The following is a 15,037-nucleotide window of genomic DNA, read 5'->3' as shown; positions in this document are numbered from 1 at the left end:
TTTAGATGAGTGATATTTCCAAGCTTTATTCTTTAAATTGCAGGGATTTGATTGTTCATCTTTAATTGCAGTTGGCAGTTGTTCTAGGTGTGACAAGTATAGTTATTATACAGTGCTAGGGGTGAGCGATATAGATAAAATCCTGTAACTGTACATGTAATTTCAAATGATCATATCCAATGGTGTTTCAGGTGGAAACAAACTGAAAATTACACAATTTTACAGATGCTTGAGATCCTGAAAGCCTGTTCTTGACTAGGTTACATCCCCTCTGAATAATAACACACACAGGAAGTAAAAAAGCATTTTGTCTGACAAGCTAGGAGTTAGCCATTTTTTCCCCTCTGGAGAACCACTCCAAATTAAATCTGATTTTTTTTTTTTTTTTTACCAGCAGTTTGGTTTATAACAATATCCCGCAGCATTTAATCTGTTGTTTAATCTCTAGTTTTTCTGCAAAAGGCATGTGTGCTGTAGAAGATCATTCACATTGTTCAAGGTGACTGCAGTTACTATGCTACAAACAACAAACTTCTGCTAACTACGAGCAAATGACATCACCTGGGAAATAGCCATTAGCCAATCAAATTGCAGAGGGGCAGCAGACAATCAGGCCCACATGGTATCAAATGTGTGCACTTTCATTGCCAAAGCCTTTGGGCATGCATTGTTGTTTTACCACACTCGGGGCACTTGACATTGTGAGCGCGGCCTCTGGAGCCAAACTCATCCAGCCACTGACCATAAATTGTATAATAGTGATAAATAACAGCAGTAACCGAGGGTTTTTATGTCATGCATTCATCCAGAATAAAACCAAACTTTTTCAAGTTTCCAGCAGGTGGCGCTTTGTCCCAAATTACTCTTGGCCTCTAATCCTATCTTTATATCTTAGGATATTGTACTTTTTTCTGAAAAATCAAGTGAACAAGACTATGAAAGTTTACATCTATGCTAGCGGTACTTGTACAGGATGTCGGTACAAAATTTCATGGCAATCGATGCAACACTCAAAACCACATATGTGAACATGGTGGTGCCATCAAAAGTGTCCAATAAAAACTGTGGATACAATAACAGAACAGGATTGTGTTACTGTTATTTAAGCAAATTAATTACATGACAAATCTACTTCATCACATTGGTGCATTAATAAAATAAAAATTGAATTTTGCCATAAAGCAGTCCTGCTCATTAATTTGAACCATTAGGGTATAAATACCAAAGTATAAACTGTATGGAAATCTCTGACGATTGATGCATTTATAAAATCTCATGGTAGACCGTGTATCGTTATATCACCCTCCGCTACTGTAATGACTTAACAAGTGCATGTACTGCTACTTGTTTCACAGGAAAAAAGTGGATTTACATGAGTCTTAATCTGGGATCCTGAATTATTAAAAGCACTGGGAAATGAGCAGAGAAATACATTTCCTCCTTCACAAAACCTTCCTTGGCAGGTGCTATTAGCCTATAATATCAGTATGACAAACCAAAGTCACATTCAGAAAGCAATTTCCAGTCCACAACGCAATCTCAGCCATTAATTGCCTAATGAACAAGATGTTATTCAAGGATACCTTTCCAATGACCACTTAGGAAAAGAAGGAAGAGGACTTAATATGATGGAAATAAGTGTGACAGACTAAACGGTCCCTGCTGAATGCACTGACGCATGCTCTGACCTTCCCTGTCAATCTGGAGGGCAGACAGGGTGGCCATTTATGTTGTGGCGGCAGAGCTCGGGCTGCAGAAACAGTTTTTGTCATTACTCCCGAAAAACCTTGTCAGAAACCCAGAGCTGTCTGACCGCCTGCCTGCAACCACCTGTGGGAGGGAAATAACAATAAAACATAAAAAATCAGAGAGTCAGGAGGTGTGGAACATTCTCAGGAACATATTATCAGGCTGTGTAGTCTCCTGTGTATCATTGTGAATGCTATATACTTATGGTCATCTGGATTTCCTGGATCTCAGAGGGGTATTTCAAAAACTCTAGATCAGAGTGTGATACAGGCTGGCACAGGTGGATAGATGGATCAGTGAGCCAGTCAGAAAAATAGCTGCTCAACATGCTTACAATCTTGATTTAATTAACAATGTAGCAAATACCTAATGTATTCCTTTAATCAATTAGAAGAGCCTGACATTTCAAAATGTTGCAAGTCATAATGCTCATCATTATGCTTTATGGCATCAGTAAAATTGAGTTACCAAAACATTTCCTGTCGTCAGTTCATTTGTTAGCAAAAGAATATGAAAAAAGATGTATGAATAATAAAAGGCAAAACTACAATTATGACATTTTTAATGACATTATTTGTAAAACCTTGCATCAATGTCAAATTTAATGAGCTCATATTTGTATTCGACAGGACAGCCAAGCCTTTGAAATCGTTTTTTTTAATAAATGTATCCAGGTATTCAATCACTTCAGCTTGCGCCACTAGATTTAGCTGCATGGAAAAATGACAAGCAGCACTGATAGAACGCCAACGAGTTTCAGGATTTATGTCTTCCCTGTCAATTTTTCTTAATGTGTATATGTGGTTGTTTTAAATAAGTCATTGACTAAATCCATTCATGTACAGCAGAGATGTCATCACTAGCATTCTGTGTCTTTTTTGTTTCTGAAATCCCTGGAATAACCAATCCAATGATTACCTAGTTAAAGAAGACAGGGGCAGTGAAGAAGTAAGCTACCAAGTATGCTTGTTATTTCACAACATGGGACAGAGTTAACAGACAAGTGTTGTGGGGCCAAATGTGATTGTGGCACTTTAAAGTGACGAGAATCTGGAGACAATTAGTGGATAAATGATCTGCTCCGCCCATAGGTTATCATCAACAACATGCCCCCTGTGTCACTCAAGTCCCCTTAAGGGAACATGGTCGAAGCAACAAGCCAAGGTGAGACATTTACTATGGTAACAAACAGGAAGTGCCTCAAAGCTGCTGATTATTCCCACATCACATTTACTGCAGTTGTTACATACATTCACAAGTCGCCCATCACTGAGGTTTAAAATCCATTCCTGGCCATGGAAACAGCAGTTAAATACCACTTAGTAGCTGCACTAGGGCTTTCGTTTATTTTACATGATCTTCCTCAGCAGAAAAGAGTTGCTCAGTTGAAATGGTAGATGTTACAATTTTCCATTTTTTTAACTTTTAGGAGTTCTCATCCATGTGGGCTCAAAAGTTGACAATGACAATTAGATGTTGACATGACAACTGAGCAAATCTTAAATGCTGCTGATGAAGATCATGATATGACCGAAAGCTGCACACCAGCTACTAAATGGACCTTGGGTTGAGACTTATGTTTTATTCATAGCCAATAATTAATTTTCACTGCCTGTCCACAATGCAAAGATCTACATTTATCTACAAGTCTTCTTTTTCTAAAACATAATCTGTCAGTCCTGTGGGATTATTTCAACCTTTTTCTTTTCAATCACGTCAACTAGTTTCAATACTTTTCTCCTATCAAGTGATGTTTTTCTTCTTCTAGTGCAGCAGTTTGACTCATTATGTCTTAAGTAGGACTTTTAGGACTCGATACTGTGAAAGATCCCATGATAAAACTTGAATTGTCTGCTGTTAACGAGGGCTAAAATGTAGCCTGGTAACAACATTGTTTACATGTTTACTTTCACAAGCAACATTTGGCCCCTTGATACTGACAGACAAAAGACTAAATCTCTGATTGATGAAAGAAATGAACCCTACACAGCAGAGTTTGAAGCCCCACAGCCACTAGTTGACAGAATTTGAGGGCTGAGTAGGTATCTGCTACATATTTTGTCCTCAGGAGGGGCTACCATGATACAAAGTACTACAAAACCTCTTGTTCTTGTACAAAAACAAACATTTTTTGTAGAAATCCTGCATTTTTAAACAACAACTGATACAGTGAAAACTGCAGACCGCGTGTACGGATGGACATGAATAAGGACTTTGACAGTATACATTGCTTGTAGAGGCTTTGAACATAATAACAGGCATGGTAGAAACTAAGTTCTTCACAATGGCCGAACTTTGGCACGAGAAAGGCATTACAAAAGAAAACAATGAGTATTTGACAAGGTCAGCATAGGTGATTCCAAACTAAACATCACTTTTATACATTGGTTCATAGTAAACCATTTGGCACTGACTACCGTTCCCTTTGTTGATGTGAGATTAGTGTTTGTTTAAATCATTTGAAAGAAACTCAAGCCACTGACGGGAGGGACCGATGGGGTCAAACACACATGGAGGTAAGACAAAAGGGCATTGACATCAACAGAAAAACTACATCTGGTGTTACTGTCACAATGGAGTTTTCCCTTCTGAACAGGTGTGTCAGATGAGAGTGTGTACGTGTGTGTGTGTGTGTGTGTGTGTGTGTGTGGGTGTGTGGGTGTGTGTGTATACAGTATATGTTATGTGTATGTGTTTAAGTCCACTTCTAGTGTGGACCAGACTTATGTTTGGACCCAAACCTGCTTGGATCCCTTTTCAATTTACATACTTTTGAGTCCTTCCTTTCCAGCTCCCTTCAAAAAATGAACGTCACAGTGAGGTGACACTGCTCAGGTATCTATATTTCCACAGGAAACATCCATCTAAATAAGCAAGTGGGTTCGAAAGGAATCCTGTTTTGACTACTAACCCTTAGTCTGCGGTTAAGTACGCATTCATTTGACCCCGTCTCCCCTCCATGGTTTTTATCAAGGGGTGTGTTCGGGGTATGCTCAGCGTTCATGCCATGGTTTCCTTTCCTGGGAGTCTCCTGTCGTTGAACGTGTGCATGTTAATGACCTCCTCTGTCTTAACGATGACGGGCGGCTGAGGCTTCTGTTTGAGGCGGCGTTTGCACTTCAGAGACACACGAAGCTCATCCATCATGGCGCTGCAAAATGATCGCTGCAGAAGGCAACAGGAAAGAGGGAAAAGTTATTGCTGGCACCATGCTGTTTTGCCACACTAGACAAATCTATGCAACTCTGCTGTACAAAATATAACCATTATTTTATGTTTTTCTACATACAATATGCATTCATTGGTAACATTGTGGTGGGGTTATTCATGTCCATACTAATTCTATTGTTTCAATGTATATTTTCTTAAGACAATGGTGTGTTCCAAAGGGTGTTTGGTGTTTTAAGCCCCCAACGTCGCCTTCCAGGCAGCGCGGCAATGGTTATGTTTAGGATTAAGGTTAGGGTTAGCTGCCTGGAAGGCGACGTTGGAGGCTTAAAACACCATTGAGCGTTCCAAAGCCTTTTTATCCTCCCTTTTTGAAGTATTTCTTCTGTTTGTATCATATAACAATACACGGCCAAAAGTATGTGGACACTCAAACATCACCCCTTTATGTTGAACATTAAAAAACAAACTATAAAAACAGTTCCAGAACAAAAGTACACACAATTATGTAGACACAAGCTTTACAGCTTTACTATCACACAAAGGTCTGAATGGTGTTTCAGAGCCTTTTGCACCCTGCCAAGAACTAAGAGAAACATTCAACACTTGCAATTTTTGGTGTGCTAGCAGAAAATGAAAATATATTGAATAAAGGACAAAATATCCATTTCAGCAGATTAAATCCAAAAATATTGGTACCTTCTTTTAAAACATCAATCACCCCCTCACAGTGACGCGTGTTATGTAACATCGGTGATATGTGCCTTGTTCAGCCCTGCATTATGTATGTGGTGTGAAATCCTATAAAATGTCAATATACTTGTGCATCAACGTTGCCAAGACAAATTCCCATGCATTCACTCTCTGATTATGCAAAATCTAATTCAAATTCTTAGAGGGTGTAGGAGGAGAGACGATATGAAAGAAGAAGGAGAGCAGTAAAATATGAAGCTATTATTTTTCTGTTTGTGTATGTGCGTAGGTGTGTGAGATGGATATCTGTAGGTGGCTTATGCACCAGGTATTTTTGTTTTTCTCTAAATTTTGTACATATATTTGTCTGGCGCATGAATGAGATATTTCCACACTTGGGAAGATGAGCGATTACAGAAGTAGAAAGGGGCAGGAAAGGGTGAGAGAAAAAGAAATGGTGAAAAACAATGAGGAGGGATATGGATTAGTGGATTAGAGAGAACGAAGGGGGTAAAAAAGGAGGTTGGCGGGGAAAGAAAATAAAAAAAGGCTTGTTGTCTGCATGCAAATTGCTAGCACCTTGGCAGCCTAGAGATTGTGGCATTTGCAAATTATCTGAATATTGTGACCCAGTCTTGTGGCTCTTGATTAATGATAGCTGAGATGTGTTCTGAAACATATGCAGACCTTAAAAAAGCCAGAAACTAATTACTATTGCAATAAAATAGCATGCCACTGGGCTGTGCTAATTCTGTAGATGTAAATAATTAAAACACGCTATCTAAAGAACTTTCACAATTATCTGGGAACATCATTGTACGAGTTAAAGAACACTAAAATACATACTCCACACTGTGTGATGAATCATGTGCACTCAGTACTAAAATAGAGCACAGATTAAACAGTCTGAAATATATTCAGTCTTTTGCTAGAAAGAAACATAACCAGAGGGGCGGGGTGGGGGGCTGCAAATATGCCGCACTGTGCGCATGGTGAATGTCTTCAGACAAATCTTGAGATTAAAGGATAAATTCACATTTTCTTAAGTCTGTCTTACATGCAGTTTTTGTTCGCTGTAATGATTCCTCTCGTCCATAATGGCTGTGCAGAGATCCCATCCTGATGTGGCATAACATTAAGAGATGGGGGAAAAAATCCACAGTCCATGCAAAAGTTCAAGAGATTACTTCGCAGCCGGTATGGACAGAAGGAACAATTACAGCGACCAATGACTCGTACATATGGGCATGTGAGGATTGTTTCATCACCAACTCATTCCCAAACCTGCAAAAAAGAACAAACATGCAAACTAAAAATGCACTACAAGTGTACAATACAGTATGTATGTTGTATCTGATAGTTTGGTTTATTTTGTCAGATGTATGGTTTGCTTTACCTTAAATGATGACATTCTGAATAAAAAAACTATCATCTTTAAGACAAATTGGCAAAAGCTTTAATTGTTAACATGCATCAGAAAAGACTCCGGTACCTTTTCCAGCTGGGCATTCTGCTTAGACTTGTAAAGCACCTCCCCTACAGCCACAAACACCGACAGCACCAGTCCTGCAGCCAGCACGATGAAGATCCCGCCGATGTTCTGCACCCCCAGAGCGCTGGCCTCTTTGCTCTCCTCCTCGGGACAGCCGTTCCCTCTCCACCACTTTTCCTTCATCATGTGCAGCTTCCCTTCCTCCTGCAGCTGCAGAATGGCTATCGTGATCTTGTCTCTGTACGGGGAGCCTGTGAGGAGACATGAGATTAGCGAGCACGGATAATAGCAGGATATGATAAAACCAGATTATGCCTTGCAAAGTTATTGTTGAGTTTATGTGTATATTTAACCAGCGGTGGTGGGTGTACTGTATGAAACACACTCTGGCTTGCATGTGATCATATAACTTGTTATGTTATTGATGGCTGCTTAGAGGGAGTTCTTTTGTAAGTCCTTCTTCAAATCCCACTAATCCCTATATTCATGAAGTGATTCCAAAATTCTCACTCCTCTCTGCAGTTTGTGAATTATAATGCACAGGGAGTTGGCAACAAAGACTTGGCTTTATGTATCAGAGCTGCTGTTGATTCTGACGAATTAGCTGCTGTTTGCACACGCTTTCATATGCCATAAATTGTGCGTATAAACAGGAAAAAACAGAGAAGCCCAGCGGAGTCTACTTTACAAGGGTGCATATGTGTATGGGATTAAATGTGTGTATCTGAGATAGGGTTGCCCTATCAGTGTGTTTTTATGCATGTTAGTGTCATTATGAGTAAAAGAACCCAAATCCGCAGACAGTGGGAAGGCGCCAGAATTAGCGACAAGGCATTAAAGCACAGCGGGTGCTGGCTTGATCAAAGGAGGAGTAATCGTTGCGGAGTACCCGAGTGGGGTCGTGTTCCTCTCCCATCCACAGTTTGTGTGACACAGCACACGGCCAAACGAGACGCAGCGCACCCCGCCCGAACCAGGCCAGGAAAGATTCATACTTACTGTGAGCATTCATGTTTCATTTATAAACTGGTTTAAAAGCTTGTTAGTGTATTGATATGATTACAAACTCATACATAATGAAGCCTGGTTGCACATTCCCATTTCATGTGCTTATTTAGAGTGACTTAAAAGAGATAAAACAGTAGTAAAATGTAAAATAATTATACTATCGACAGATGATAGAAATCATTTTACGAACATGGAAACATTTTGAGCTAAAACTTTGGGGGGAATTAATTCAATATGGCCCCAGGTAGCAGGTAGCATCACTGTGTCTGTTGCTCTCATACAGTTTTGTCTGTCAGCCCCTTTAGATGATTCCCTCTCTGTCTCATCTATCATGTATCTGCTACCATCCATCATTCTTTCATCTCCATGTCTCTGTGTATTTAGACTGACAAAGGGGACATTAATACAAAAATGGAAAATTATACAAAGTGCAGCTGATTTCTGAACAGCATAAGAGTGTTTGCTTCTTTGATCATGACATTTTTGTGAGTGTACCAGTGGTGTGCTTCTGGGTGTATGTGCTGTTCTATGTGACATGCACACTTTGAGACATATACATTACATCCATCCATTCTGTGCATGTACAGTAGATATGACTGCATATTCAGAGCTGTGCATATCTACTGTACATGCACAGAATGGAATGTGAAAAGCATATGCTTGCTTCACTTGAAGATGAGAAATCTATCAAGTATCCCAGTCCCCTGGTTCTGGCTCCCCTCATATTTCAAATGATTAATGATGGCCTAACAAAGCAGGCCTTGGATAAATGCTAATAGGATGGGTCCTTAGAGAGGAGGATATGGAGAGCGGGGCCCAGGCAAATGGAAAAGCGCTGTGCTTGACACACTGTGCATACACAACTACCTGACAGATGTTCAACAGCAGAGGACATCCATCACTCCCACACTGTCTGGCTTCAAGTATTAATGTGATCATAGTTTAAGTCGATAGCCGTAGATGACGCATTTGCGTTTTGGGAACAGGACGTGTGAAAACCGTCAAGCACTAAAAGGTTAAGACTTATTATACGACTTGCTCTGGTTTATTGCTGTAACAGCCCTACAGGGAATGCACCGCTAAACAGTGTTGAGCAGGGCAAAAGTTATAGTCTAGAGGTTGACATGAAGGCTGAGGTCTTCATGGTGTTTGGGACAAGGAAACAAGGAGAAACAAATAAAATAGTCCTATTCTTCCAAGACGACATCTGGCATGAAAACGGAACTCACTTTGAATTAATGAAGCAATTAACGAGACCACTTCTATTACAGCAGAAACATTTTAGAGGCTTTATTTCTGAAATATTGAGCAATGAACATCAGAATTAGAGATTGAAATGAGTTAGAGGGCAGTAATAACTTTGAAAGTGGACATTTTTAATCATTTTTCATGCATTAAAATACTAAACCACTTATCGTGGAATTGAAGTGATTTGGGGTATATTTTGTAGTCATATATTTGATATGCTATATCACCACATGAATGAAAATAGAGCTGATCCACTGTGTCCATCTCAAGGGCATCAGTGTATGCACTTCTGCACTTACGGCGCCACAGTGGGACTATATTTCACAGCATAACCTCAGCTTTGTTACAGCCACGGCAATCATGGCATCCCTGCAGATCCATAACTGGCCCATACTCATCAGCAGTAGCCGGGTCCAGATGTGGATGGCCAGAATTAATCCTCCATATTTTGATAGCCTTCATATCACTGATGATATATGTGGCTATTACAGCTGGTTGCAATGCTCTCTGTGGCCTCGTCATGACCACACTAACCTCTGTGACATGAGGATTGAAACCATCACCAGCTTTCCCTGGAGTATCAGGATTGTAAGCAGCACGTTAATTAACCCTGACAAAGACTGCTCTATATGCAACAAAACTGTTATCATAATACAGAAAGTGGAAATGGTTTTGGTTCCTCTGTCTCATCATAGGATAATGGCACCATAAGATGTCAGAATGCGATTTTTTGACAAAAGCTGGATCAAATAAGCAGGTTTGGAAAGTTCTTGTGCTCGTTTTATACTCTCTGAAGGGCTATGTTCTTGTGGTTTAATGCTCAGACATAATTCAGACAGTGTCAAGTACGTCACAGGGAATTGCACTAAATTGACTTACTGGTTGCTTTCTGTGATTGTTTCTCTCACTTTTCACTCACTGCCTTACGTGACTGCAAAGTAGGCTAAAACACACCGTTAAAAATCATTATGGCTAGAAAAAACCAAAGCCCTGGGCACATTTTAACCTTATCCATAAATTCAACCTCTTCAGCCATTCGCTTTTCATTAAGATAAACCTTTTACACCTCGCACTGTTGAAGCATTATATCTGTGACCCCATCAATAAAGGTCAACCTTTTCGTTCTCAGAGCTTATCAATCATCCACACTACATGTATATACCTTTATCTGTCGCATAGTATCTGCAGTATCTTTCTCTGACCTAAAGCTTTTCAAACGTTTTCATAAACACATCAGGCAGCCGCACAGAGGCATACAGAGGTTTGAGGTTATTTACCCATAGGTGTTCCCACTCCGTAGGCTTTGGAGTCTATGAGGCCTCCAATCTGTGTGAGGTTGCAGTTGCGCTGGGTGACAAACTCAATGGTGGTGGACTCCATGAGGAAGGCATAGTCTGAGGTCAAGGCGCGCTGGATGCCCTCTTCCACGTTCTTGACCATCACAGATTGCCTCCTGCTATTCATGAACTCCCACATCTTGTCGTAGGTGGAGATTTTAGTTTTCTACAAGATAACAGAGAATAGAAGGGGAATGAGATTGGTGCCGGTATTAGGAATAAATGTGGTGGTCAACACTAAATTCTGCAGCTATGATCATTTGGTTCGTTTGTAACATTTTATTATTCAGACTATTTGTTTAAGATCATTGCAGAATGCAGTTACCAAACTTAGCTTGATAAACAAAAGAGACATACTTTCATAATTCTATGACAAAAAAAATGAAATTAAAATTATAATCCTTAAGATTTTCATGAAATCAACGGCCTGAGACTATTTATGGTTGGCATTTTTTCAGCAACACATTGTGTAAATACATTTTATACAATAGCTTTCATTGTTAGTGACGGGGTCTGATCAATCCAATCCTGCGCTGAGTTCAAATTGCCTACCTTAACATGAGGGAATCACAGGACGCAATGCATGGATGTAATCCAGCGTTTGTTTTCAAATTTTATCATTGATATCAGCCTCACTGTTTGCTGTTCACTCTCGTAACATTGAGCTACTGCTAATGTAAACTGAACATTTCCTACTGATGCTAATTCACAATAAAAGTGTTCAACTGGCAAACAGGTGGTGGCTTTTATTGTGAAGTAGTCACAGGAAATACATTTGTCCCCAACCTTAGTGCTAAACATGATTTCATAAAAAATGCATGTAGAAAACAGAACATGGTCATTTTTTGACAGCAGATCAGTTTTAAATATTGCAATAATTATTGAGTGACTCCTTTAATATAACAAAATGAGTTTGTTTAGCTGCACAGTAAACAGATACAGCAGTTGCTCTTGTGTTGTATTTACGAAAAAAGTAGCTGCTTAAAGAGTTTTCTGGGGTATTAAACAACACTTGCTGTTACCACGGGTGATCGTGGATATCTAAAATCTTAAGGATTATAAATTTAATAAGTGAGAAAGAAGGATTCCTCATAAAACCACCCTGTAAACACCCAGCTACCTTGAAGAAGGTCATGGTGGCGCCGTCCTCCACCACCCCGTACAGGATTTTTGTTTGCTTGGCCAGGTCATCGGCTGAGTCTATGGGCGACTCCATCCTCTCCACAGTGAGGAAGGCAGCCAAGTTGGCCGTATATGAGGAAATGATGATAAGGGTGAAGAACCACCAGATGCCTCCCACTATTCGAGTTGACAGGGCCTTGGGCATGAGCTCTGAGCCTGGTGTGAAGGAGGTGGCAGGAGGCATTGTTTATTTTTTTACATAAAAGAATCAAGATTAGATTTGTTCCTGTTAAAAAAAGTTTTCAGCTCAGGCAGATGCAACACTCGCTTCAAGAAGAAATCACTTGAGAGAGCTCTCTAAACAAGATGATTGTTGGATTTCAAACTATGGAAATGATCTTGTCTCAGTCACAGTGAGTGCTTTAAATAATGCAGGAAACGCAGAAAAACACTATTTAAAAATGTCTCCTAAGAACAAGGTGTTTGCATAAATCAATCCTAGAAAATCAAACACAGTGATGGGCTGTTTGGGCCAGAGAGTCATGTACCCAAGGTAACCTCACATCCTGACTCCACACCCCACTGATCTCTAGGTGCTGATGGGCCAATGGCAAGAGGAGAGGACGCTGGGTATAATAGTACTATCATTACTTTGACTAAAGAGCATAATAATAGACTGTATATCATGTGAATAAATCTCAATAGCCTTGCTATTTGAGCTGCTGTTGATAAAAAACATTGATTAACATTTCTTCAAAATGTCATCTCTAAGTGGTATTTGAGTCTACCCTGTATACACATATATTCTGTGCTCCTGTGAGCTAAATTGATTAAATAAATAAAAAAATGACATGCACATTTAGTCTAAGTTCTGTCTTCCTATCAGTGGACCCCCAGAGGTCTCTCTCTGTTGCCGCTGGCTTGGACAAAACAACCCAACCCTCAGAGACAGTGGGATAAAGAGAGCTTCAGCTCTACAGAGCAACAGCAGCCACAGACTGAGGCAACTACCTTGCTGCATGAGAGCCCCAACTCCAAACCAGAAACTATTGAGCAGCGTAAAATTGTTTTCCACTACATCCGAGTCTGGGTTGCATGGATGCGGGTTGTACCACTCGTAAGGGCTAAACCTATAAAGGGAGAGAGCACAGAGACACATATTTCAGCACAAAGCAAAGAACAGTGTGTTCCCCACTGCAGATTAAACAGCACATAAAACATACATTTCAAAACATTGAGAGGAACATTGGGAATCCTGTGTTGTGGCCTCAGGGTCGGAAGCTCCTGCAGAGACCAAAGCAAATCATTCTGGCTTTCACCGAGATCAACTTATTGGCATATTCAAATGCCATCAGTTTATTGTGAGAACAGATCAATAGGCTGGGATAACACTGTCACTGGTGATAATGTCCCAGTACGTGATGATCTTTTGAGCTCATTTGGATTCAGTGACTCTGGAGCCTTAATGTGTTTCCCCGAGCAACTGCAATCACCGTTACTCTGCAAATGCCACGTCCTCCTCACACCCCCGACATGGGACTTGTCTTCTTGTTTCTTCTGGTTTCCCAACAGCCGTCTTTGTTCTTCTACCCCCCTAGCTGCTTTACTCCTTTCTCACACTCCCCTCACATCTTCATCTATTTTCCCCATCCTGCACCATTCCCACTCCAACACCGCATTTCCTCCCTGATTACCTTGCTTCCCCTATGAACCCCCCCCTTTTACCCTCAGCCTCCCACTGCCTGCCTTGGCTGATTGTCAGTGTCTCCAGGTCAGTCGTGGACATTTCTCATTCATTATCCTAAGCAAAAGTGGCATGGCATTAGCGCAGGGTGATTGGGTTAGTGTTAAGCATCAGGAACTGATTGAGTTTGTGCTGAAGTGGGTGATAGCGGGAACATTGCTTATGCAGAGTTGAGGGGCCCATCAGGTAAGGCTGTTTAGCAGCTTTCCCCCCCAACATGCGGCATGCTAATAAGCCTGTGGGCCGAGTCTTAAAGGTTCAGACTGCGACGGAATGTGATGCCATTTGTCAGCTGCAACTTTTAGAGATGCACAGAGACATATATAGATATATACTGTATTTACAAGGAACAGAGCAGTATTTCACATTACCAAACCAAATGTTACATGGCGGCAGTTTTCTAGTAGCACTATTTGCTCCAGATACGGCGTTATTGCTGTAGATCTACATACAGATATGTCATTTGATCTCTCCTTGTTGTTGAAGCAGCCTAATTAACAGCCTTATTTAACAAGCATCGTAAATGTGCAACATTTTTGTCATTTTGCTCTGCCTTTACAGCTATTTGCTATGCCATCCCCTTGAGAATCATCTACCTGGACATGGTTGTGATGACACACAATAATTCTTGCTGTCAGCCCCATCAGGATGTCGGATTTGCTGGAATGTCAATGAGCTCGGTCTCCTTGGAACCACAGGCAACTGAAACAGCACAATGGCCTTGTGGATGTGCAGAATGCAGTGTGTGCGCTCGCATGTGTTCATATAAGTGTGTGGTTTTATGGCTGTGTGCATCAAGCCTCTGGCGCATGAATGTTTGCGCATGTGCCTTTATAGCTGTGTGCATTTGTCCGTGGTTGCAACTGTGTATTTGCATTTGCTCAACCAAATCCATATCAAAGTCAAATGTTTTCAGTGATGATTTATTTACGTTGCCGTTTACAGAAAAACAATGTTGAGCTGCAGCTGGAGGCCAATTGTGAGTGACATCTGATATGTGCCATAGGTGAGGTTGTATAAATCTATACAATATGCTCCTGATTGGATTGCGTTTGTCCCTCTCAGTGACTACACATGTATTCTGTATGCAACAGGCCCAGTGGCTCCTCTGGATGACCTTTGCCTGCAGCCGGCCTGTATTCCTGCGGGCCGTGTTTTGCACACCGATCACCAGGAAAAAGGGGACGTGAAACATGCGGACTTAAGGTCACCTCCTCACATCGAGCACGAGGGACATGTCGAATTGTGCACAGAATTCTAAAAAGATCCCCCCCCCTTTCCTGTTCCACTTCTCCTTCGTCCGTCCCTGGCCACAATAACACAACACACTCCCTCCATTAACTGTCTGTTGGATTCAATTACTCTGGCTGGCATTATAGATCTGCTGCCTTTCTTCTCTCAGGCCAAGTGAAGAGGCTGTGTTGGGGGTGTTAAAATCACAGGCGTCTGGGACTTGGACTGCCAAACTGCAACATC

General features: G+C 40.9%; 1 protein-coding gene across 3 annotated transcripts in view; it reads right to left on the bottom strand.

The window, feature by feature from the left end:
• Positions 1-2,294: 2,294 nt before the first annotated feature.
• Positions 2,295-15,037, bottom strand: part of LOC116066127 (glutamate receptor ionotropic, kainate 2-like) — a 58,597-nt gene continuing 45,854 nt past the window's right edge. For all 3 annotated transcript variants that reach the window (XM_031321976.2, XM_031321977.2, XM_031321975.2), the window contains exons 12-16: positions 12,829-12,947; positions 11,816-12,033; positions 10,636-10,861; positions 7,103-7,353; positions 2,295-4,914 (exon numbers count right to left, since the gene is read on the bottom strand). In XM_031321976.2, the coding sequence (XP_031177836.1) occupies positions 4,750-4,914; positions 7,103-7,353; positions 10,636-10,861; positions 11,816-12,033; positions 12,829-12,947 (979 nt within the window). In that variant the 3' untranslated portion in view covers positions 2,295-4,749. The remainder of the gene's footprint in view (positions 4,915-7,102; positions 7,354-10,635; positions 10,862-11,815; positions 12,034-12,828; positions 12,948-15,037) is intronic.

This window comes from Sander lucioperca, chromosome 19 (assembly GCF_008315115.2).
Source record: "Sander lucioperca isolate FBNREF2018 chromosome 19, SLUC_FBN_1.2, whole genome shotgun sequence".
Classification (NCBI taxonomy): domain Eukaryota; kingdom Metazoa; phylum Chordata; class Actinopteri; order Perciformes; family Percidae; genus Sander; species Sander lucioperca.
The sequence above is the reverse complement of the archived record's forward strand: the minus strand, read 5'-3'. Positions and strand labels throughout refer to the sequence as shown.